The 26,317-nt window shown below is 36.7% G+C and overlaps 1 protein-coding gene across 1 annotated transcript; it reads right to left on the minus strand.

Moving 5' to 3' along the window:
* Positions 1-482: 482 nt before the first annotated feature.
* Positions 483-26,309, minus strand: ak8 (adenylate kinase 8). The gene is made up of 14 exons (XM_067407637.1): positions 26,257-26,309; positions 25,833-25,967; positions 25,662-25,746; positions 25,287-25,336; positions 24,806-24,892; positions 23,654-23,722; positions 20,000-20,081; positions 19,763-19,834; positions 19,137-19,340; positions 16,560-16,691; positions 16,029-16,118; positions 12,216-12,357; positions 1,652-1,732; positions 483-1,541 (listed from the first exon to the last, which is right to left on the minus strand). The coding sequence occupies exons 2-14, from the start codon at positions 25,914-25,916 to the stop codon at positions 1,325-1,327; spliced, it is 1,395 nt and encodes a 464-aa protein (XP_067263738.1). The 5' UTR covers positions 25,917-25,967; positions 26,257-26,309; the 3' UTR covers positions 483-1,324.
* Between the last annotated feature and the right edge of the window lie 8 nt (positions 26,310-26,317).

Below are 26,317 nucleotides of genomic sequence, written 5' to 3' on the forward strand. Positions count from 1 at the left end.
AATTAAGTCAGTGTCTGCCTGTCATAGCATACTATCTGAGGGGAATTTGAAAATCAGCCTGTTAACATGTTACACTAACCAATGTACTTAACTCCTTTCCTCCCTGTGGGAGACATCAAGTGACCTCAAAGAAAGGAAGAGAGAAGGAGAGGGAATTTAATAATCAAAGCAGCATCGACCGGTTTCTTTAGCATGAGACCACTGAAGCGAGACTAATACTGCCCACCACAAAGGCTCTGGCTAGTCTGCTTTTCCCCGTTATGTTAATTAAACATACGTCAAATTAGCAGGCACCATGCACTCTCATGAGCTCACATCGTGTCAGATGGCAAGAATGACTATATCATCCATGATGAATTTGGAAACATATTAGTGTTCATTAAAATATAAGATATAACTATTACCAAGGAAAGAGAACCAACATCAAATTCAAAAGCAATTTATTAAGTAGCCTATCCGATGTACAAATGACAGGAGAAAACTAATAGCAAAACAGACAGATCTAGAATTTTTGGAGGGATACTCTATCCAAAAATAAAAATTCTCAGATGTATGACTAACTTTCTTCAGTGGAACACAAACAGATTTTAATGTAAGTGGATAAGCCCCTCAAAGGTGATGGCCTAAAAACCATGCAAAACGAACACAATGGTAATCCATACCACACTAGAGGATGAATCAATGTCTTCTGAAGTGAAATGAAAAAAGATGTATGAGAGAAAAATACTACTATTTTAAACATTTTACAATGTATTTTTATAGTATAATATATATAATTATATTAATATATAATTTACAATCATCACTTTCAGTCAATGGTCATATGATTTCATGCTTGATGTAAATGGCAGCACATTGTGAAGTGTGACGTAAGCGGATTGTTAAATCCAAGAAGAAGCGACGTCCTCAGTGCTGACTTCTGCATGACTTCTTGCACGAGTTTTACAATGTGCTGACGTTATGCCAAGCATGACCTTATGAACCTACATTTGACAGTTGGCCAGAAGCGATAGTTTATAGTGTTTATAATATTAGTAATTTTCTTACACATCTATCATCTCACTTCAGAAGACATTGATTCATCCACGGTTGGTCGTTTGGATCACCTTTGTTTTGTGTAGTTTTTGAAGCGTCAACTTTGAGAGATTCATCCACTTGCATTCTAAAAATCTCCATTTGAGGTCCACAGAAGAAAATCATAAACATCTGGGAAGGCATGAGGGTGAGTAAATGGTGAGAGAATTTAAATTCTAAATATCCCTTTAACAGTGTTTAAAGAGGATTAGCCCTCATATGTTTCTCGGTTAGACAGGACTTTGGGTAGTCAGCCCACTAGCCTACTCTCAAGTGACTCAAACACGGTGTGTGGATCCTGGTCAGCATTGATATACGCTGCCTGTGGGTAGAAGGCCTGCAGGTCCACTGCATGGCTCCAGTACTCCTTTAGCCTCTTTAGCAGCTGTGTCTCTGAATTGCGTGGATCAAACCAAAGTCGGGCCTGCACTTCTGCACCAGGGGCAGGTTTATACACGGTGTGATACCTGCAGAGTTCAAACACAACATTCAGAATGCAGTTATGCATTTAGTGGAAAATGAAGGAATGGTTTCTTTACATACAAATTTACAATTTACTAAGCAGATTCCTTCTCACCATTCTCCAGTCACAGGATCCACAGCCCTATGTGTTACCCTCTCAATAGCAATGTCATCAGTCATCTCCAGGAAGAAGACCCTAGAGGGGACAGAGAAAGAGATCATGTGGAAGTCTGTTATTATGATATCTGATATCCTCTCAAATCATCCGAGTAAAGATATTGGTTGGTAAAGTTGTTATATACCAAACACACAAAAGGCACCATGGTCTAATAAAGGCTGATAAAGTTTCATTCAAATATAATGAAAGACAAAAACCCATAAATAGGCTTGGGAACAGGATCCATTAAAAAAAGAGAGAGAGAGAGAGAGAGAGAGAGCATTATGTGTTTTGTCAGTGGTATTTTACCATTAAATGAATGCAATATGCTACAAAAACAGCCAGTAAACATATATCATTTTTCAAAGGATTAGCAATTAATACAAAACTTATACAAAAATTAGAAATTAATACTTCTATTCAGCATTAAAGTGATTAAAAGTGCCAGTAAATACTTTTATAATGTTACAAAAGATTTATATTTCAAATTGTTATTTTAAATGTTCTGTTCATCAAGGATTCCTGAAAAAGTGCACTATGATTTCCATAAAATAACAAGCAGCACAACTAGTTCGAAATCAGCATATTAGAATGATTTCTGAAAGATCATGTGACACTGAAGACTCATGTAATGGCTGATGAAAATTTATTTTTGCCATCACAGGAATAAATTACATTTTAAAATATATTAAAATAGAAAACAGTTATTTTAAACTGTAATAATATTTCACAATATTATTCACAATATTTTAATCAAATAAATGCAGCCTTGTTGAGCATAAGAGACCTATTTCAAAAACATTAGAAATGTCCAACCCCAAACTTTTGAACAGCAGCGTACCATTGGCAGAGCCAGAATTTTAAAGCAACTGGAATCATCAAATTCATTATGATTCTCAAAATACCTTCAGAAATCATAACATGTCATGCAAAAACCATATCAATCCATTATTCTATTATATATAGACTACATCTAGCATTCAAAGAGAAATAAGCATAATGCACTGGTATTAGAGCTAAATAAATGATGAAGAAAATAATGGAAAACAGGGATACTCTCCTGGGCCATGAGAGGACTTCAACAGAGGAATGTTAGGGTCTCTACCCAGGGGTCATTGTGTTTTGACATTGTCCAGACACAAAGTGGGTCTAATGGTGTGGTCAGGTGGAGGGTTAACATGGCAGTCTTATCCCAAATGATTTCATCCAAGCCTCAAGAGGACATGAACCTCACAGCCTTGTCCACATTATTTAATCGTTAACAACCTAAACATTTTACACAAACTGAGATTGTAGCGAGATGCAATTTTGGACCAATTCAAGCTATAGAAAAAGACATTATTGTACATTGCACATCATAAGGCCTCCTTTTCCACCAAAAGGGGTGAGAAACTAAGGAAAATGGGAGAAAGAGATCCAAGTTGGTGCTTTTGATAAAATATTTAAATGTCTTTGTGTTCCTGGCTCTCAGTACCACTGTGAACCACTAGGCCCTCTGAAATGGACAAAGGAGACATGGTGCTTTAACTGACTATTAGTCTGGACTGAAAATGCTAGATATTTGATGTGTTTAAGAGGCATAATAATGTGTGTGTGTGTGCGTGTGTGTGTAGGTTTAATCATTTCAGAAAAAGGCTTCTCTCAATTTTTAATGAATATTTGTCTTAAAAAAGAAATAATAACTACTCTGCAAAGCTATTAGAATTAATATTTATGCTTCCTCATGAAATATTTATAAATGTGGAGGAGCAAAAGGATGGTGCGTTGTGTCTGGGGCTGGAGGATGGGAGGGTGGGGGCTTGTGTTCGTCTTTCTTCTCATTCCCCCCACTTTTTATGTGGGGGGAGCTGTACAAGATGAATTGATTTACATTAGATGTTTCTTACATGACAGCTTGAGATCCTCTAACAAATGACTGACTAAAACAAGGCAGATAACAAGAGCCTGACAGTCCTCAGCTGCTACAAATGATGCCGTATCACACTAGTCTTAGCATATCCTACCCTCAGTACGTGTGTGTGTGTGTATGTATGTGTGTGCGGGGGCATGTGGTTTCTATTCTTCCACTGGTATATGGTATACATTAAGTAGATGGTAACCTTTGACCCTTTTGTTCTTCAGTTTACTCGCTGAGCTGAAGTGATCCAAGAAGGTCTCGGTCCATCCGATCTCTCAGAGCGCTGCCGCTCCCGTCAGCCCCACTGCCTCCCTTTCTATCTCTCCAAATTAAGAAATTAATGAGGGAAAGATTCTTTACAGGTGGCCACGGCAATGTTTACCACTGATTAAAATGTAATGCTGCCCCTGCTGTATAATTGATAAGCCAATCAGAGGAAGTGTTGCTTGATTTGATGGGGAGCGGACACATGAAATACATTTAACTAATAGGGAGCAAGAGCGCTGTGCAGGTGGAAAGAAAGAGAGAGAGAGAGAGAGAGAGAGAGAGAGGGCAGGGCAGGGCAGGGACGAGAGCAGGTAATTGGGCCAGACTCTTAGATTACATGGCTAATTGCTCTTCTTTATCTACCTGTCACAGGTAGCCATGCATATTTCAGAGCTTCCAAAGACTCTGATTGTTTGCAAGCGTGTCAATGCTGTAAGAGGCTGATGACTAGCCAAACTGGAGAGTAGTTAAAGACTGGTAGGAGGGGTGGGAGTGAGACCAGCGAAACTGAAAGATAACAATGACCTGCTGTACAGTCTGAGAATGATCATGTAAAAGGGTTTTAGATATGGGTCTTTAAAAAAGCTCAGGTATTGTGCCAACTTTCATTTAATATTACTCTTAAAGGGTTAGTTCACCCAAAAATGAAAATTCTGTCATTAATTACTCACCCACATGTCATTCCACACCCGTAAGACCTTCGTTCATCTTCGGAACACAAATTAAGATATTTTTGATGAAATCCAAGAGCTTTCTGACCTCCAATAGACTGCAACGTTATTACCACTTTCAAGGCCCAGAAAGGTAGTAAAGACATCGTTAAAATAGTCCATGTGACTACAGTGGTTCAACCTTAATGTTATGAAATGTAGAGAAAACTTTTAGTGTGCAAAAAACAAACAAAAATAACGACTTGTTTAACGACTTTTAAACAATTTCTTCTCTTACCTGTCAGTCTCCTATGCTGTTGACATTGTAAACACGGTGCAGTGCTTCCGGGTTCTACGTCAGAACGCTGACTCTTAATTGGCCAGCTCCTGCATCAGCATCACACGTGCATTTTGGTGCTCACATGAACAGCATCAGCATCTGAGCTGGCGTTCTGATGTAGAACCCAGAAAAGGTTGAACCACTGTAGTCACATGGACTAATTTAACGATGTCTTTAATACCTTTCTGGGCCTTGAAAGTGGTAATAACGTTGCAGTCTATAAGAGGCCAGAAAGCTCTTGGATTTCATCAAAAATATCTTAATTTATGTGCCAAAGATGAACAAAGGTCTGTAACGGGTTTGGAATAACATGAGGTTGAGTAATTTATGACAGAACAGTGTACTCTTTTTCAGCGATCATTTTCCAGGACTTTTCCAGGCCATTTTCAATTTTACAACAATGGGAATAAAAGGCTGGGATTACGCCCTAAAGTAATATATTGCTCTCTAAGTCTTTAAAAGGTTTATTGCCATGACTTAACTATAAAATTAGTTTAATATGAGCTCTTAATCATACATTATGACTATGGAAGATTGTTTCCGTAAAAAAAAAAAGGTAATTGCAACTTTTACTTTTTTATCTCGCTATTCTGACTTTTTTTTTCTCTCGCAATTGCGAGTTTACATAATTGTGATTTCATATTCGCAATTTAAGTCAGAATTGCATGATAGAAACTCGCAATTCTGACTTTTTCTCGCAATTGGAAATTTATATCTCACAATTCTAAGAAAAGAAGTAAGAATCGCAAGATATAAACTGTCAAATGACAGAAAAAAGTAATAATTGTGAAAAAAGATCAGAATAGAGTGATATAAACTCGCAATTCTGACGTTTTTTCCTCGTAATTGTGAGCTTAAATCACAATTATGTAAACTCGCAATTGTAAGGAAAATATTTAGACTTTTTTTATTTATTATCCAGTGGCAGAAACAAGATTCCATAGTTTATCGTCATTACTTAACTACTGATGCACACTTCTATTTTTTTGGCAGTAAGTTTTGGAAGATCATTATCTTTGCAAGGAGGACTTTTCAGAGTAAGAGATGGACTAAAAATAAGCTCTAACACCTTATAGCTAGATTCCAATAAATAAAAAAGATAAATTCTTCAAACAGTGGTACAAGAGGATGTGGTGATGGTCCTTCAAGAGTCACTCTCAATCTGTCTGTCTATAAAGCCTATAAAAAATCTGTCTTGTATTTTACTACAATTCAGTATGTGATTCTTAAATGGAGGGCATTTTTTAGGATTCTTTACCTAATCTAAGTCTCTGAGATCCTGACACCTCACACTTCTGGAGACTGCAGGTAGGTTGCAGTTCTGGAAAATGGTGGTGCTGAAGACTAAAGGGTTTCTGATGGTTTTACACTTAATTCTTCACTGAGCAATTTTGCTGTCTAATGGTCATGCCTTAACTGCAATTTCTAGTATTGCATTAATATTGCATCCTTCTTGTGGGGATTTAATATTTTTTGACCTTTCACTCTGAGATAAATCTCTTTTTGGCTCATTTTATCATATTTTAGCTCTTTGGTCTCTAAAAAAAACCAAGAACTTTTTAAAAAATAATTTTCCAGGACAACTACAAGATTTTCCAGGACATTTTCATTTTCTCTAATTCTCCATGTGTTTTCCAGGACTGGAAAATTTGTCATCAATTTTCCAGGTTTTCAAAGTTTTCCAGGACGAGTGGGAACCCTGCAGAATTTTCATTTTTGGGTGAACTAACCCTTTAAAGCAGTGGTCACCAACCTTTTTAAGCCCAAGATCCCTGACCTCGACCTTTTTGAAAGACAAGATCTACTTCATAGAAAAAGACAGCCCAGATTGTATTTAGTTTTTTTTCGTGGTCAATGTAGATTCTGATTTATTTAGCGTTTTTATTTATTTATTTTTTACAAGCAAATTGGCCGATTCTGATACTGGTTGCAGATATTTATTATTAATATTATTATAATAAACAAAAATATATAGCCATTTCAAATTAGAGGGAACCACTGCTTTTTAATCACAATCCAAACAAAGATGCTATGCACGTTGCATGAACAGTTGTTTTCCCTCCTGAAAAATCCAGCTAAAACCAGCCTAAGATGGTCAGGCTGGTTTTAACTGGTCTCCTAGCCTGGTCATAGCTGGTTTTAGAGGGGTTTTGACTTTTGACCAGCTTAAACCAGCTGAACACCTGCTAACCCAGGCTGGGAGACAAGCTAAAACCAGCTACTTCCAGCTTAAACCAGCTAAGACCAGTCAACCAGCTTAGGCTGGTTTTAGCTGGATTTTTCAGCAGGGTTTTTATTTGAATTAGATTTAATTTCAAGATTTAAAGCAAAAACAGTACGGTCTGACTTTATCTTTGTGAAATTATAAATGCTACACACAAAAAAAAGGCATGAAAAAAAAAAAAACAGCAGGCTGAATGAGATGCAGATTCACTCTCTGACAGCAGGTGGCGCTTATGGAGCAGCAGTGATACAGTGTTTCCTTGGTTACCGCTGTAAACAAAGCTGAAATGAGCTAATAATTAGCTACTTTATTCGGAAGTAAGAGGAAAATAAAATGCCATTGCCATCGAAATCTTCCTGAAGACTGATCTCCTTTTAGAGATGAATTCCTAATCCCTCACCCCCAATTCAATATTTATATTTTCTTTCTATATTTCGAGCATCGTGAACAGTGAGCTGCTCTGCCTGCTACAGAATTGTCTCCTCTTCGCGTCCGTCTTCAGCGTCTCTGGCCTATTGTTAACGGCCGTTTACAGACTCAGACGTAATGTGGGCTATTTACCTTTATCTGTCTGCCCCAGTAGTTCCAGAAAATAACAAAAAAATAAATACAAAAATACAGTACAAAGACTGGAGAAATGTAATGTATTTTTGTACTCATATTTCTGTTATTTTCGCGAGCTACTGGAACAGTGATAAAGATCGACCGGTCGATCGCGATCGACGGGTTGGCGACCACTGCTTTAAAGGGATATTTCAGCCAAAAATGAAAAAAAAAAAAATTCAGCCATCATTTACTAAACATGTATGACTTTCTTTATTTTGTGGAACAAATAATTTTTTGAAGAATATTATGCCGACTATTTTCCTTGAAGTGAAAATGAATGAGGGCTGTCAAAATTTATGACCAAAAAAAATTAAAAATAAATAAAAGTGGTCCATATGGCTTATGTTCTATACTTTGAAGTCAAACAATAATTTTGTGAAACAGACCAAAGAGACTAAAGAGACTCGGATTAGTAAGTCAAATGAAACACTGAGACCTGTTTAGTGAACTTGATCAACTAATTCACTGAGAGATCGGAGTAAAAATAATGATTCTTTCATTAATTAGACATTCTTATTCACTCATTGCTAGGGCAGATGTCATGATTTGGATAACAAATTTCCGTTCCTCACAGAAATATACTGCGCAGCTTCAGAAGTTTTGTAGAGCACAAGCTGTAAGGACTGCTTTATTATACTTTTATGGTACTTTTTGTCATTTCACTTTAATTTTATGTGACCCTGGACCACAAAACCAGTCATAAGTCGCAAGGTATATTTGTAGCAATAGCCAACAATACATTGTATGGATCAAAATTATCGATTTTTCTTTTATGCCAAAAATCATTATTGAAGTAAAGTAGTAAAGATCATGTTCCATGAAGATATTTTGTAAATTTCCTACCGTAAATAAATAAAAAAATTATTTTTGTGAGTGGCTATGTAATGCTAAGGACTTCATTTGGTCAACTTTATAGGCGATTTTCTCAATATTTTGATTTTTTTGCACCCTCAGATTTCAGATTTTCAAATAGTTGTATCTCAGCCAAATATTGTTCTATCCTAACAAACCATATATCAATGGAAAGCTTATCCAGCTTTCACATGATGTATAAATCTCAATTTCACAAAATGTACCCTTATGACTAGTTTTGTGGTCCAGGTCACATATGAAAAAAAGTGGCCAGAATATTCACCTAAAAAGTCATACGAGTTTGAAATGATGACAGAATTTTAATCTTTTGAAATTAATCTGTACTCAAACAGGCCTCAGCAAACTTCCAAGGGGGCCTCAAGATAACTTAAAATTATTTAAAATAATAGAAAACAAGCATTAAAGTAGCTTAATTAAGTAGCCTAATTTTAAAAGTGTGATTTTTAGACCTGGAAAAGTCTTATAACAAAATCTTATAAAATTTAACGATGAATATACATTTTTATGGTTATTTCAAGCTCTAAAATATTTTATCATTAGAAATTGGGAGTAAAAAAAAATCCTTATCCAGTAAATCAAAAATGACTGGAAAAATCATATAGGGCCTTCAAATACGGTTGAGGGGCCTTGGAGTCAAAAAGGTTGAAAAACACCGGCTCAAACATTGCTCTTGAGATCATACTGTACCTAACAATAGATATTTATTTTAGATTTCCTTTTCAACAAAGTGTCATACATCCAAAGCTAACTGTGACTGATCAGCGTTTGAAAGAGGATCAGATGATTGTGGCATGAGAAACCAGAGCAAAGGCATCTTCATTTATCTGATGAGGTAACTTCATTAGCGAGCGTCCTTTTTCCTTTTCTTCCTCCTTCGTCTTTCATGGATCAGGTAACTTCCTTTACATGACAAAAGACTAGCGCTAACTGGAACAGACAGCCACTACTGTGAATCGCCTGCAACTACAACTTCAGCAAGGCAAACAGGTCATTACTGTATGTATATTTAAACAACACAAAGCAAAATACAATAAAACCAGGGCAGTTTTTTTTTCTGGGTTAGAGATCACAAACCAGAACTGGACCAATCAGCTGTGAGCAAAGTGACATATGTCTGATGCAATAAAGCCATTACCCCTGTATCTCTCGCTTCAAATTAAAGCAGATTATAGTAACAAATTGCCCATCTTTTGCTGCTAATTATTATTATTACATTTATATTTTATGAATTATAATTATGTATAATTCATATAATATATTCATATAATGATATGAATTGACAAATAATATTAAACTTTGCATTTAAATTAATATAAAATATATACTTATAAATATAAGCTTCAATACATACCGCTTTTAAAATGGTTAAGCTTTTTTTCTTTTGAGCTCTTTGTGAACCTATAAATTATTATTTAAATTCAGTTGATTCACTTGCATTGATATAGTCAGATATTTTCTTTCCGCCACCTTCTCAAACTTTCACTGAAGCAGCACTGTTTATTCCCGCTTTGTAAATGCATTTAAAATTCATGATATATTTTCATAATGATCTTTTGATCTTTTGCACACTACAGAGAAGAGAATTGCACTCGCTCTCTTGCGAGAAGACAATCAAACTGATGCTCTCCACATTCAGTGTGATTGGCTGTTCGCTGCACGTCACACTTTCAGGTGCATGCGTCCAGAGTTGATCAAAAACTGTGGATAAAACCTTAAGCTGACAGAGAATGTTTATACTGAGACTTGTGGATTGGGTTTGTGGTTTTGTCAACTCTAAACCTACTCTGAAACTGCTAATTCAAGCAACAGGCCTCTGGAGCCACACAAACAACATTGTCTTGGCACTTATCGCAGGCAGTGACTCTCTGTTAATGGAGCCCTTTCAGGAAATGGGTAAAGGGATCCACTCTGTCCCCTCTCTCTTCTGCCAGTGACACCTATTAAATGCCCATGCCCTGGCACTACTCCAGGAGGAGCTGACTTATTCATCCTCACTAAAGCCTGGTAACCAGAGAGCTGTTAATTAATAAAGCTGTCAGGTACAGCGCCGCCATCGGGCCATCATCGGCCCATCTGAAACATTATCTCCCCATTGTTTCAGGGCCAGGCTAACCGCGGGCCTTCGAATCAATTACGCTAATGCTATGTAAATGAGGTCTCCTGCCATTAGCCCAAACAACAAGGGCTGTTAATGGAGGAAATAAGGCCTTGCTACGCTGAAACGGCGGGGGAAGCGGACACCATGTCGGCTCTCTGACATCTGGGATCAAATCTTAATACCAGATAGCATATAAAACGTAGTAGATATAAGAAATTATGAACAGGACAGGAAAGGGTTGAAAAGGGGGGGCCCTGTGGTGAACAAGTAGATATCTGCACAGATTTGTGCTCCTGCTCTTGTTTCTGTGTCAAAGGAGACAGAATTGGGACACGGTTATTTTCACTGATGACCTAACCTCAAAGTGAGCTCTCTGATGAGGGGACACACACAGAGGACAGGTTGTATAATCTAAGTGCCATCAGATCCTCCAGGGCAGCTGAGTTAAGGGTAATCTGAGAGGGCAATCTGAGCCCTGCAGTTACAATCACTATTAAGGATAGCTGAGGAGACGCAAATCACAAATAATAAACTGAAAGACTCACAGTACAGCATACAATCCTCTGGTGTTTTGTTTTCATTCACTAAACACCTATGTTTACATCTCTGTCAGTTACTGTGAAAGACCTATAGTGTTTGGCTTGTCAATGAATGGGAATACAGTGGATAGATGATACATAGGTAGAAAATGACACAGGAATGGACAGAAGAATTGAATGTAAAAAAGTGGTTCTCAAATAAAGTGCTCTTCCTTAAAGGGTCAGTTCACCCAAAAATGACATTTCTGTCATACTCATCGTCATGTCGTCACAAACCCGTAAGACCTTCGTTCATCTTCAGAACACAAATTAATTAGCGTAGGAGAATGACACGGAAGAGAAGAAATTGTTGAATAAAGTTGTGATTTTTGTTTTGTTTTTGCACACAAAAAGTATTCTCGTCGCTTCATAACATTAAAGCTAAACCACTGTAGTCACATGGACTATTTTAACCAGGTCTTTACTACCTTTCTAGGCCTTTAAAGGTGCAATGACATTGCTGTCTATATGTGGTTCAGAAACCCTCGGATTTCATAAAAAAATATCTTAATTTGTGTTCCAAAGATGAATAAAGGTCTTATGGGTTTGGGACAACATGAGGGTGAGTACTTAATGACAGAAATTTAATTTTTTGGTCAACTAACTCTTTAAATTTAAATCATGCTTGCATGCAGTTGCGTAGTTATTTGCCCACTGTAACATACTACCATTAAAAAGTCTGTAATTTTTTTAATTTTTTTGAAAGAAAGAAATAATTTTATTAAGCAAGGATGCATTAAATTAATTAAATCTGACGGTAAAGACTTTGTTATAAAAAAAAATCTGTTTCAAATAAATGCTGTTCTTTTGAACTTTCTATTCATCAAAAGATACTTATCGAAAGAAGAAAAAAAGAGAACCACTTGAGCAAATCATTGTGATAATAGTTTAGATCCCTGTGCAGTCATATGCCTTTTATGGCATGGCAGTTAACATGCTGAGTTTCAGCATTTACAGATATTTAAATCAGTTTATAATGACTGATATACCTGTTTGGTAGGAAATTAGACTCTTGGAGTTTTTCTGCCTGCTCCACATCTTGAGGAAATCCATGAAGCACCCAACCTCGTGTGGTACAGTCCATCCTGCTCAGTCTCTCTGTAAAGATCCGTATGACTATACTGGATGGCACTGTATGGATTTAACATAAATACAGCAATAATATGATACATACCTATTTATACATTACATGACAGAAATACAACAATGCAAACAGAAGAAGAAGAGAAATCTCATTAAGGCAAACTTTGAGAACCTCAAAAATGTTCAAGAGGTACAGACTCCTGAGAATCAACTTGCTGTGTCCTTTGAATGACACTCGTCCTATATACTGTAAACATGGTGTTCAGAGCGGGTTAGCCCTCGAGACACACACACAAACACACCTGCTTAGCATATTGTTTGAAATACTGTATACATTCCTCCCTGTAGGACGTCAGATCACAGTGTTATAGATCTAACGGACGTGAGGAAGGCCTTTCATTTGTTTACTTCCTTCCAGGTACTGTGAAGAAGACTTTATAGAAAGAAAAAAAATAGTATGAGAACTTTTTGAAATATGAAAGATGTAGATATAGGATAACGTTTTAAGGATTTAAAACCCAAATAAACAGTTATTTTGATCTGATTTGAAAACACAGGCAGAAGCAGACAGAAAACTAAATGAAGATTTTACTTAAAATGAGGTGGAGGCCATCGAGAGCACTGGAGCGCCCCATTAAGAGGATTAAATTAAAGGAGATGGTCTGAGCAGAACTGAAACAACATCATCTCCATGCAAAGCATCAGTGATCTTATCATCAAGCAGTATTGTCAAGGACGTGCCTTTTGTTTGTATCTGTATCAAATCAAGGCGGTTTATTCAGATGTGAGGTGATAAATAATTAGCAGACACGGTGTCATTTAAATTCATGTATGTACATTTTGTCTTTTGAAGATATTTCACGGGTCCCTCTCAGAGTACAAAAGCAGTCAACGGCTGGCTGACAGGCAACACGAGTGGATTGTTTAAGGGGATGATGGCACCTCTTAAAACTGACGGACAGCGCTATAGAGGAGGGTAGCATTTGTAATGCTACGGGAAAATTAACGAGAGCGGCGGAGGACAAACAAATAATGAGGGTGAAGAGAAAATAGAACAGCATTCTTTAAGGAATGCAAGCTGGCACCCAGGGGGGTCCCCGCAGCTGGTGAAAAATTAAAGTCGACGGTTTCAAACTGTCCAATTTCCACATCAAACAAGCACAGCCTCTTGCCTATCTCTGTAGCCCTGCTTCAAACATCAGGCAGCCTGGAGAGGCTTCCTCTTCTTTCTTTCTTTCCTCTTCTTCACTTCTGTTAAGACTATTTTTTTGGTTTGCTTAATAATCTTGCTTCTCAAATCCCAGAAGCACTGTACTGGTTACACTAGCCACCATCTCTCCATCGCCTAATTATACCCCTGTGAGGCCATTAATCAACTTGTAAATTATTTAGGCAAGCTCTCTGCCTCAAATCCTCACTGTCACAGGAAAAGGGGGGAGAAAAGCAAAGAGGAGAGAGAGAAGGCACAAAAATCCCCCTCTCCCAGGATACCGCAGCCCTGTTCAACAAGGCAACGGAATACGAGCTAACAAAACATTTACATAGCATTTCTTATGCACACATTGCTACTTCAACAAACACGCAACATGAATTTATGAACATAAGTTGCACGTGACAGACAGCTGAAAATATACTAAACATGCTCTGACACATATGACAATCACATTGGGTGTGCATGTGTACTCATCGGAGGTAGATTGATCATAAAAAAATAAATAAATAAGTAAAAGTTGAGTCAACTCTCAAGACGTTAGTATGAGCCATATTAGGTTTTATTTCCACAGCATTCCATATATAATTAAATATCATTTGGTAGCACTTTATAATAATAACTTTCACTGAGAATCCATGTACAAATATTTGTTGTAATATGAATATTAAATAAATGAGTTTCAAAGTTTTGTGATGTGTAAATATTTCAAAGTACGTGAACTAAAGATTTAGTTTAGTTTTAATAATGTTAGTTATGGTCATCCATAAATTATAATATGATTTAATTAATAATTATACATTGCAGCTGTTTTGTTCCTGTTTATTATTATAAATATGCGTTGAAACAATCTGGTTTGTATAATTCGCAATATAAATAAACGTGATTATATTATATTATATTATAAAATGGTTAGTTCCTGTCCTTGATTCTGATTGGTCAATAGTTGTTTTTTTATCAACAATAAAACACGGCTATGACCGCTTCACCCAACGGTTCTACACAACACCCTTAGCAACCACTCTTAGCAATGTAAACTGTTTGTTCTCAGTTGATATTGTTCATTCGAGCTTACTGTATTATGTATTATGAACTAGAAGAGTATTGTGAGAAAGAAATCGATTGAGTGAGTTTATAACCTGCATTCAGATTTAGCATTTTCCTTCAGGTCAGTCCTATGTTGATAATAATGCATTATGTATTATCTTGTCCTTTTAACAGTTAAGGGGTTTTCCTGTGACTGACAGCGCTAGTCAAAACATTTGTCAGTTGCGTCTTGTTCGGTGTACACAACAATTCAGTCTTTTCAATGTAAAAGTCTTCACTACTGACTGACACACTCAGAAAGACAGTCTTTGCCGCCATCTAATGGCATAATAATGTAACTTCTGTTGCTGTTCACAGTCAGGGACTATTTTTTTCCGGCAGAAGGAATGCTTTTAGTGAAGGTGTACTTCATGAAAGTTGCATTTATACATATTTTTGGCTTTAATATTTGTATTGTTTTTGCTGTGAAAAACAAAAGAAAATATTTAGATTTTTTTTTCTTACAATAAAGTCTAATGTTGTTTGGACCCCACTGACTTTCAAAATAGTTTCTTTTGTGTTACACAGAAGGAAGAAAGTCAGGTTTGGACCACAATGATCTATTGATCTAAGGCCCATAGCCTTAGATCAATGATATAATGACATGACATGGTGCTCATCTAAGCGATCCAAGTTTGAATCTGGCTTGCGTCATTCCCAGTCCCATTCTCCATCTTCTCCCCATTTTTTCATTTCCTCTCTGTTCTATCCCTATCAATGAAAAGGCCAAAGATATAAAGAACAAAAAACACAAATGCACCTTTACATTCTGTGCTTTGCATCCCTTGAGAATCTTTATTAAATTAATGAAAAATTGCTCAAGGCAAGTGGCTTGGGCCAGAGCTGTGATAAAGGCAATGATTGGCAGTCCCAGAGGCTGAATGCATTCTCAGAGGGGTGGGACTATATATCTATATATATTTACTTGCGGTCTCTGAGGGATTTAGAACAGAGAGGTGTTGGGCAGACCCAGAGAGTGTAAGATGAGGTGGGAATAACAATGATGAGAATGAATGAAAGGTCACAGACTGTCAAGACAACTAGAGCATTATGGTGTGTTCTAACTATAAAAGAAACGGTTGTCTTACAGTAGAAGCAAAACCTATGGGGTAAGTAGCCAGCAAGTACTGTGATTTTGTTTAGACACATTTGGAAAGTAACAAAACGTTTCTGCAAAATTATATAGTGTAAGTTATATGATAATAATTTAGACTATAAATAATCATAAACCAGTATCATATGTATATGTGAATATGTGAAAATGGTATAACATGTTCACTGACTGGACTATTCTGACTATGGGGGGTCCAATTATCTGGTCAAAAGCAGGAAACAAAACTCTGCATCTTACAGACTGGGGTTTCACTTGTTTTGTGTGATTGACCCATTTGGCAGTAGGTATAGAGGAGGTAAGGAGGCATACCTTGCTGTTCTGACTCCAGGTAGGGTTTAATGAGCTCCCCCATATGGTTCTCATCAGCTGACACAGCCTTCAGAAGCTCACTACAACAAACTACAGTGACAGAAATATGGGAAAGAACAGGAGAAAGTAAAAATAATAATAATAATAATACTTTTAAATAAACAATGTACTACAATGAACATTATACAATGGCTCACTCAAAAATTATATAAAACAATTATTTACTCACTCTTATGTTGTTCCAAACCCTTATGTTTTTCTTGCATCCAGATTCAAAAATGGTGCATAATTTTTGGTATTATGATTCTTTAAAAATGTCTACTTTTGTGTTCCACAGAAAAAAATAAAATAAAAGCATAGGGGTTTGAAACGTCATGAGGGTGACTTTTACATAATATAATAAATACATTTTGGTTAAACTACCCTTTTTAACAACATTGAGCCTTGCAGATGAGGAAGAATACAGTTGAAAAGTGACAGTAGTATAATAAGACTTAACAGAAGATGTAGAGTTGAGAAGGAGGAGCTTACTGTCGACAATGCCATATTTCTGAGCAAGTAGCTTTGCCTGAAGACTCTTTCCTGAACCTGGGGGTCCAAACAGTAGGATTCTGGGAATGTAGGGTGAGGCACAGTGACGTGGAGTACGGACATAGTTCAGCACTACAGTATAAATACAAAATAACCATATAGGAATAAATGAGAAATTTCATGTGATATGTAACAAAGAGTAAAATTAAACAGCAATATTAATGACATATTATTAGTTTTTAAGTAACTTTTGTTTTTATTTGAATATATTTTAAAATGTAATTTATTCCTGTGATGGCAAAGCTAAATATTCATCAGCCATTACTCCAGTCATCAGTATCATATGACCCTTTTGAAATCAGTCTAATATGCTGATTTGTTGCTCAAGAAACATTTATTATTATTATCATCAGTATTGAACTCAGATGTGCTGTTTAATATAGTGGAAATCTTTTTTTCAGGATTCTTTGAAGAATAGAAAGTTCAAAAGAACAGCATTTGAAATGACCCAAAACTTTTGAATGGTAGTGTATGCATTACAAAACATTTTTGTTTGTGCAATCAAACACAGATTAAATATAATTTTCTTTACCCCTACAGTCATATAATACCATACTTTGATAGAAAACAACACAATACAGATACAGATAGACTCTATTGAATGTTTAATGAAGTAATAGGGCACATTTGTGATGCTGGTGACAGCCCATTCTCTAAGATCATAAACAGAGATTGCCATTAAACTGAATATAAAGCCACTTGATTAATTAATCATCAGAGTCTTCCTTTCATGTCCACGGGGGCATTTGCTTGTAGTGTGACATCCACATCGAAGCCATCTGTTTGCAGTTGGGTTTCACTCACAACAATGCTGTTTGTCTGGAACCTGCACTGAGCCGCCATTCTAATGTGCAATGATTAACAGCAGCCTAATCATAACTAATGAGTTCCTCTCATCCAGCCCTTTATGCTGCTAATTGTTATACAACAACATGATAAATGCTTAATATGCGAAACATGTTAATGCGCTAAAAGGCTAAGTCAGGGGGAAACTAGCTACGTTACAATCAAACCGCATGCTGAATTAGCGCTAATCAAGATTTAAGATGACAGCCTTATTGCTGTTTGCTCCTCAGTATGGGTTTATGAATGTTTTATGGCAGAGTTTATCTCAAATATTTATTTAATGTCCTCCATTTACACATATCAAGAAAATCAGGTGCAGTCAAGATTAGCATAACGGCACACTGTCCTAAATCTACAATTTACAAATCAAGCCCACAGCTCAAAACCATTAGGCTGGAGGGTAGCTTCCTTGATATGTAACTCAACGGAGCATTTTGGCTCTAATACTAATGTGCAGTGAGACTAAATGAGCCTTTATAGATAATTCTAATTTTTATGAGAAAGTGAGAAATGGAGAGAAACCAGTCCAAAATTGGATTTGAATTTCTCTCAGCTCATGTTTATGTAGCTTGAGCCGGCAAAATATTGTGAAACTTATAGACAGAGGTCAGTGTCTGACATCTCTAAAAATGCAGCCCATAATATACAATGACTAGCTATCAGTTCCATGCATACTCATTCCTATGATAAATATGTATCTTTATAATAAAAAAAAATGTGGTATGAATTTCACAAAATGCTGCTAACCTGCCTAATGCTACAGTCAAAGTGATGTATGCAAAGAGCGGTTTAAATATTCACTGCCTAGCTCTACCTCACGCCTAAAGGAAGGAAAGTGACAAAATTATTTTGTCAAGTTGAGCGATATAATATTTAGACAGGTTGGATTCAGATGGTTTTAATGTAATTGGCGAGGACCGCTCATCCCTGCCCGGGTTCTCATGGGATAGTCTGTGCCTGCAGAGCTGCCTGAGGCAACCTCCTCAAATGGCAGAGTGCCTGACAAGCAGGTCAATCACAGCCTCTGAATGCAGCCGCCGCACTACTGACCTCCGACCAATAGGGGCGGTAGATCTTGGTTCATCGCAGTAGGTGATATTAGTAGAAAAAGCTCTAAATGTAACTCAGTGACCTACCTAAGCCTAATCTGCCAAATTTTTAGAAATGCAGCCTATATTTTGAATTCAAATGGCTTGATTAAATGAGCACCTAATGGAAAATACCAGTTAAGATCAATTGTATACCTCATACCTCAATCGGTAGTTTGACAAGAAGATTTGTAAACACTAATTTAAAGTGAGAGATCAGCCAAAAATGAAAATTCTGTCATCATTTACTCATTATACCTATATGTCGTTCCAATTCCAAACCTTTATGATTTTTGTTTAGAACATAAGAAAATATATCTTGAGAAAAGTCCTGATTTTTTTGCTAAGTTCACTTTTCTTTTCTTTTTTTGGTCTATACAAAAGAAGTAAATGGTCATTAAAACAATTTGGTTACCAACATTCTTCAAAATATCTTCTTTTGTGTTCAGTACAAGAACAACATACAGTTTTGGATCAACATGATCGTGAATAAATGACAGAATTTTTATTTTTGGTAGAAGTATCCCCTTCAGTGCAGATGGTTGGTACTGGTACCACAGCGGGTGAAGATGGTGAAGTTTACCTTGTGAGAAAACGTCTACATGGGGCTGGTCAGCATTGATGATCTTCAGGCAGCTGTGGTAGGTGCGCTTCAGAGCATGAGCCTCTGTATGGTATTTCTGCAGCTTTTTGGCTATAAGATCAGCTGGCATCATTGTCCTGGGTGTTTCTAAACGCTGTGCAACCTCTTCACTTTCAGGCCACATGAAGGTGACGTGATATATATCTGAAACATGGAAAGGAAACATGTGGGCATATTATACAATATGTGCTGAGGTGGAAGTACTGAGTGTAAAACATATATAGAAAACAACCCTTTTTTTCATGGCATTTATTTTGACAGTGAATGTCCTGAAAAAGATTCATAAACAGAGATCATAAATAAACAAAAGGGGAAATGGCAATTATGTGGAAATGGTGCATCCGCACCATCATAAATCTGTAGGGAGCTCTGGCTTTTGTTCATTACAGCTGGGCTTTTCGAAAACCCTGAGGACACACAGGCCCGATTTGGATTCGGCAAACAAGTTGAGCGCTGTCAAGGTCCACAGATAATGAAATGCATTCTAACAATTGTGCATGTTAGCTGCCTGTCTCACAGTCCCACTCTCTGAACTAAGAAATGTGTAATGATCATACAGACATTACCTCCTGTGACAGGGTCTATCCTCTTGCCCGAGCTCCTTTCAATCAGGACGACATCAGGAGCTTCCAGCATCACTGCGAGGAAAGAGTTAAAAGAAAGCTCTAGAGTTTGACACATCCTCTGGGGGAGTGATAGTGAGTCCCAGAGAGATATTTGGTCGGTCTCATTATCGAGTCCTGATTCAAACCTCTTGTTTTTCAGTTGGGAACAACAAAGTGTTTGGACAACATGCCACTAACCAACATGATCTGGGGTGATGCCTGCTTCTTGTAGACATAGCGCCTCTTCTTGCGTCATGGGAATGGCTTCCAAAAGCCAGCCCTGGAAATACAATGCATGTTATGCACACCTGAGAAGGAACAAACAATTTGCTTTAACAATAATACAACTCTCTGGTGACATATAGAGTCCAACTTTGCTAGTGACACACACAATGCTGACACAATCTGCTATTAACACAGCTGTAACCAGACAATTCTCCTGTTTACATTTCTATAAATGCACTTGCTTTTCCCCATGGTCAACTACTATGCTTAAATTGTTGTTTAAAATTGTTTTCATATGAGCAAAACAATATCCTCCCTGAAAAAATACTTTAAAAAACAGTAATAGGCTTTGAATGAATAATTTTATATAAATAATTCATATAAATTGCTGCCCTGTACCAGTGTAAATAATGAATGTATAAATTGTTGTATGAATAAGGAGTAAAACTGGCCCATATGGGGTCTCATGCAGGGAGGCAAATGGAGGGTTAAATCCATAAAAACCTTGAAAATGTGCCTAATTCTCCAGCTCCTCTCCGCACTTCTCACTTAGCAATAAAAATAACATAAGAAGAAAGGAAACGCATGCATATCATTCATTAGCTGCAAATCCATGAAAAAAATCCTCCTCTCTAATAGTCTCCTAAATCCCAAGGCTTGCTGTGCAATGGTGCGGTAAAATAAAGAACAGTCAAAGAAACCATCTCCCAAAAGTGCTTGTTAGGGGCCAACTTATTACTGCAGTGAATAATCTTAAAATAAATAAACATATGCAACAAACATTTATAGATCTAAGTATTATCAGAGGAGCTGTGGGTTTTTGCTGCCGAGTTTCGAGTGTCTGTTTGATATCAGCCTTTGTTTTTTTAGGCTTTGATCTTTAACGGCAAACCTATCCTTTGCTTCACCTGATCTCAGCGCGCAAGTTTCCTCCCACTTACTTTCCCATTAAGCATTTGATTGCCTCTGTGGCTGGGAAGCCCATGAGCAGGGCCTGACGCACAGATTGCATGAAAGGCCTCTAGCCTACACAATCTAACTGGCATGAATATAGGGGAAATACAGGGTGGATGTTGAGTGTCTGTTTAGTTTGTTGATGTGCAGCATTTCTAGAAGAGCATGATGAAGTAATATTTATTACAGAATACACAAAAATCAAGTAAAGAGCAGATTATATACTAATATGCATATGTAGATATTCAGAGGTTTGACAAAGAAACCTAGGTAGAGTCCAAACTTGCTTCAGTCAAACTACAGTACACACATATGCTCCGTGCACACATTAACTCCCACACACATACATCCGAACACAGCCCCACTGCGACTTGCTCCATTCCGTTTCATCCACACATCAAAAGCGGCCGTGGTGCAGAAGCAGTGGGCTCAGACAGAGACCCTAGGACTGGAACATCTGCAGTGAGGCCAGCTATCACAGGAGGGACATGCGTAGAGCAGATGTCACCAGCCAGCCCAACAGCAGGCAAGGCAGGGGAGCAGAAGCGGCGCCCCGACATGTCACTCACAGACCCCAACACACAGCTCCCCCACACAATAGACCGACAATATGGCAGCAGTAGCGGCTGCAAAACACTCCACTTGACTTTAACAATTAGATCTCAATTAGTTGTCCACTTATGTTAACCACTGATTTGCTTTAATGTTGCTTTAGTCATCTTAAACATAATGCAAAACACTGAAAAAACTAAGACATGTCGCATCAATCCAGCATGATTACATAGAAAAGCAATTAAAAAACTACAAAATCTATGTGCACATTAATTGAATGTACACTACAGCCTAAGTTTAGAGAGAATATTTTTATTCAGCAAGGATGCAGTAAATTTATCAAAATTGACAGTAAAGCCATTTATAATGTTACAAATGCTTTTTTAAATATTTTTAAAATAGAAAGTTATTTTAATTGTAATGATATTTCACAATATTATATTGCTGAGCATTAGAAAGTTCTTTCAAAGTATTTTTAAGAAAACTTTTAAAACCCATCTCAAACTTTTGAATGATATTGTACAATTGTCTTTTTATTGCTGTTCAACTGAATCATATTATTATATTTTAAAATAAAATTTCAGGTAAAACAACACCGTAAGCATTATTTGCATTGTGTGCTCTCAAAAAGTTTCATTAAATCATTTTCAAACTTTCCTTTAGATTCCTCCTTTCTCCCTCAAAATAGAATTACAGACACTATGCAAATTCAAACAGCATAACTTTATTTGGAAGCCTCATTAGGGATCCGGATGACTGTGTCATGCGCCCCATGATCTTTCTTTCTTTCTTTCCTTCCTTCTTTTTTCTCATTTACTTTAGGGTCCATCTTTTTTTCCAGGACTGAAAGGCACTCATTAAATTGACATTTTACTTTAAATCACTATTCATTACCTATGCTCCTTCTCTTCATTTTCCACAAGAGTACAAGTCTAAAGTTTTACAAACAGCAGCCTCATGAGAGAACGAGAGAGCGAGGGAGAACGAATTAAGACAGCTTGAGAAGCAGTGACAGGCGGAGATGAACTAGATGACCTAGATTAGGCATGATTAACATTCATTGTTGCTTAATTTGGAAAAACAGGTAGACAAGCACACACACGCGCAGGCATCAGTGGCAGAGCAATTAAGCTTAGCTGTCTAGGCTCCAGTGGTGATGTGACATGTCAATCATTCCATTCTTTGGCCCATTTAAGTGTGTGCGAAGCAAAGGACCATGAGATGAAGGCTCCTCGTGGTGAGCCAGAGATGCTTTGTCAGGTGTCTAAATCTACAGAGGAAAAACTCTACCTCAATCCTCTGCTCATATGCAGATCAGTCGGGATGGAAAATAATTAAATAACCTGATAAATACTATCAGACAGTTTGCCTGAAGGGATAAACATCCATTACTAGATTCAAAGCAGTCACTAATCACAAACTACTGAGATTAAAAGGTGAAAGTTAAAGGATGCCAAACGGAAAAAGTTTTGCGATGGGATTCTTGGCTGAGTAAAGCCATTTGCGGAGTTTAGTGATGAATAAAAGGAGATGCTGTTTGGAGTGGGATGATTTACATATTCCTCCGTGCGGCTGCACAGAACAAACTGACACTTCAGAAAAAGACACGATCAGGGAGTCCGTGATTGATTGTGTGATTTGACTGAAAGATGAAAGGAGGAATCAAAAGGTGCGAGATCTGAGAGTGAACGTGAACGGACACCTCAGCGGTGAGATTTCTTAAGTGGCATTAGTGCTGAGATCACATGTAACTGGCAGCCGGTGAGGGGCCTGCTGGTGATGAAAGGTTTGCTCCGAGAACTCTCACCAGCAGTCTTGCGTTCCCCGAGACCCATCCCAGCAGTCCTCAAGGGACGCAGAGAAACACACGTCTAATTATTTATCATAGAAGGTTGAGTGTAGATAAAGAAAAAATATGACAAATTATTTGGGCATCACGCTTGTAGACATTACACGCGGTTCAAAACGTGCAAGTTCAGGATGAAAATATGTTTCTCTCACTGGATTGTTTCATCTTTCACATTTTAGACAGGTTGAGCAAAACACACAGTGTTCATTTTTCTAAATTAATTACAAAATAAATAAATAAAAGTCTATATATATAAAAAAACAAGTCCTTACCCGTCGCACACAGTCGGGTTTTGATAGGCGCTGCTGAATCAACTGGCTCCAGAGGTCTTTGGAAATCTTCTATCAGACCAACATTAACAACAATAAATCACAGTGAGTAAATGTTTTAATCAAATTCAATTATTTAAAAAAACAAAAATATAAATTAAATAAATAAATATTACTATCAATATACTATATTAATAATTAACTATATTAATAACAATCCTATATATTAACATAATATAATATAATATTTGAAATTAAAACAGATTTGTACTGATGGCTGTCCAGTCAGATCATCAAATAATAATAAATAACAACTGACTCCTGTCATTTGTATGTTGATCAGACCAACATAAACAACAATTAATCACGGAGAATAAACATATTAATCAAATTTAATGAATAAAAATATTACTAATACTGAACTTAAATCAACTCATAACATAATATAATACATTTAGAACTGACTCCTGTCACTTGTGTCTTTAACATTACCTTCTAAACCTACCTGAGATAAATCTGTTCTCTACTAACTGACTGTCCACCAAAACAATCCAATTATTAATAAACAAATACATTCAAATATGCTGTTGAATCTCTGATTATTTATGACATCCTCTGCTGCTTTCATCTCACTCTCCTTTGTGAATTTTGTGAAAATGATAATAATTGGAATCTTTTGGATCGTTCTATTTTAAACTCAAGGCCATGGCGAGTTTAAGTGAGAGGATAATTAGAATAATTAAACCATTGGGAGGCACTTTTCCTAAGCACATCTCTCTCTTTTCTTCTAATTCTATTCAACCTTCCTGATTTATCAACTAACTAGCCGGCATTGCATTTGCATGATCAGACTTCAGACAAAATCACTTCTATGTCTTTACAATACCACAGAGACCGCAATTACCAGCATCCAGAGAGTGTAGCAAATGCTGACAACATTACCTTTCCTACTTGCTACATCTAAAATGTTTTTCATGATCAAGGCATTCCAGACTACTTTTCCTTGAAGATACTTTGCAATTAAGTAGTAATACACACAAATACATGCAGACTCCCTGTTTTAGAGTTTTAAAAAAATTGTCATAAAATTTTGTGGGAAACCTTATAGAAGTATATGTGTTTTCAAGAGAAATGACAGAGAAACAGAGAACCCACCTGTTTTTTGTCTTGATTTTTGTCATCATTTAAGATATCGCTAAGAGTTACGTGAATAGCCTGTGTGTGCTCACACAACTTCTTAGCCTGCGGCAAGACAAAAGAGGACAGACTGAAGCAGCATATAAAATGTAGAAACACTGACAAAAATGAAAATGCTCAGAAGCGCATGATGTGCTACAGAACAGGTAATGCTGTAGAGAGGACTAAATCAGTACTGGGATCTCTGAGGCCTGATGGTGTAACTATGATGAATATCTTGTTTAAATTAACTCTGATGAAACTCTGACGTGACAGGCCTATTTATAAATACATTTCATGGCTGAGGAAAGCACAAAATTACAGACAAAGTTATTTACAGGAGCACCACACTTGCTGGATATCACCTTAAAAGACAAGAAATAAACACTAGAATCATTTAATTGTAGCTTGAAACAAAGTACAATTACTTTAGTCACTCAATAATTTTAATGACTCTTACTATTGTTCCTTTCCCAGATGCTGGAGGACCCAACAATATGATTCTTGGCACTGAAACAGATTTATTTGTAAAATCAATTAACTGTCCTCAATACATTGTTGATGCAAGATGACATTGATAGTTAATTAAGTCTTATAGTGTAATAAAAAAGCTGCCAGTAAGTGTCATTCTATAATTATAATTGTTTTTTTATCTGAACAGTGTAAACTAGTTGGAGCTCTGCAGATCCTGCAACTTCTTATATGATATTTTATACGACTGCGCCATCTTGTGGTAGGGGACGTATGATTGTATTGTTGTACTTTTATAAGATATATTTTAAAAATAAATAAAAACGTTAAGAATTTATCACGAATACAATTACAAAAATCTTACCATCAATACTGTCCCTTTTCAGGAAGTTAATCAGGTATTGAATTGGGTCCTCTGGTTTGTCCACCATCAAATTTCTCACTAGTGTCTGCAAATGTCATTTATTAATTTGAGTGAAATTGCCTTATAGATTATCATAAACTTGTTAAACATTGTCTAGTAAAATGTCTATACCTGGACCAAATGAAATATGTCATGTTTCTCTGCGTAAATGGCCATCTCAGGAGGGATTCTGAGGGGCCTGACAGTTGCATCCATCACTGCAGTAGTTACACCACACGACACAGAAAGTCACCAAAAGCTTGAAAACTGTAAAATAAAATGTGCCTTGGTTCACAAAGAGAGACTATTAAATCAACAAAACACATAAAAGAGTCTTTTATGAGGTTAAACATGTACAAAAGGCGGGAAAAGACTCAAACAAACTAGGTTTTCGGACTGACCTTTCAAAGTCAGACAAATGATTGCATTTAGATTGGTTTTCTTGCTTTTTGCTTTAAGAAATGTTACTTTTTACTATGTAGGTACTTGATTAAAAACAAGATGCAGTTTACTGTTTTGATGGAGAGTCAGAATTAAGAAATATATTTTATGTTACCTTGAAATGTAGTTGTTGATAGTTTGCTGTGCAAACGCGTTTGTTGATGTTTGTTGCCATT

The sequence above is a fragment of the Chanodichthys erythropterus genome, chromosome 13 (genome assembly GCF_024489055.1).
Source record: "Chanodichthys erythropterus isolate Z2021 chromosome 13, ASM2448905v1, whole genome shotgun sequence".
Lineage (NCBI taxonomy): Eukaryota > Metazoa > Chordata > Actinopteri > Cypriniformes > Xenocyprididae > Chanodichthys > Chanodichthys erythropterus.

Coding starts and splice junctions, on each gene's coding strand:
- ak8 (XM_067407637.1), bottom strand. CDS start 25,916: ATGGATGCAACTGTCAGGCCCCTCAGAATCCCTCCTGAGATGGCCATT. Junction 16,692..19,136: donor TGTAGACGTTTTCTCACAAG/GTAAACTTCACC, acceptor TTTATACTGTAG/TGCTGAACTATGTCCGTACT. Junction 1,733..12,215: donor TCTAATTTCCTACCAAACAG/GTATATCAGTCA, acceptor TGTCCCCTCTAG/GGTCTTCTTCCTGGAGATGA.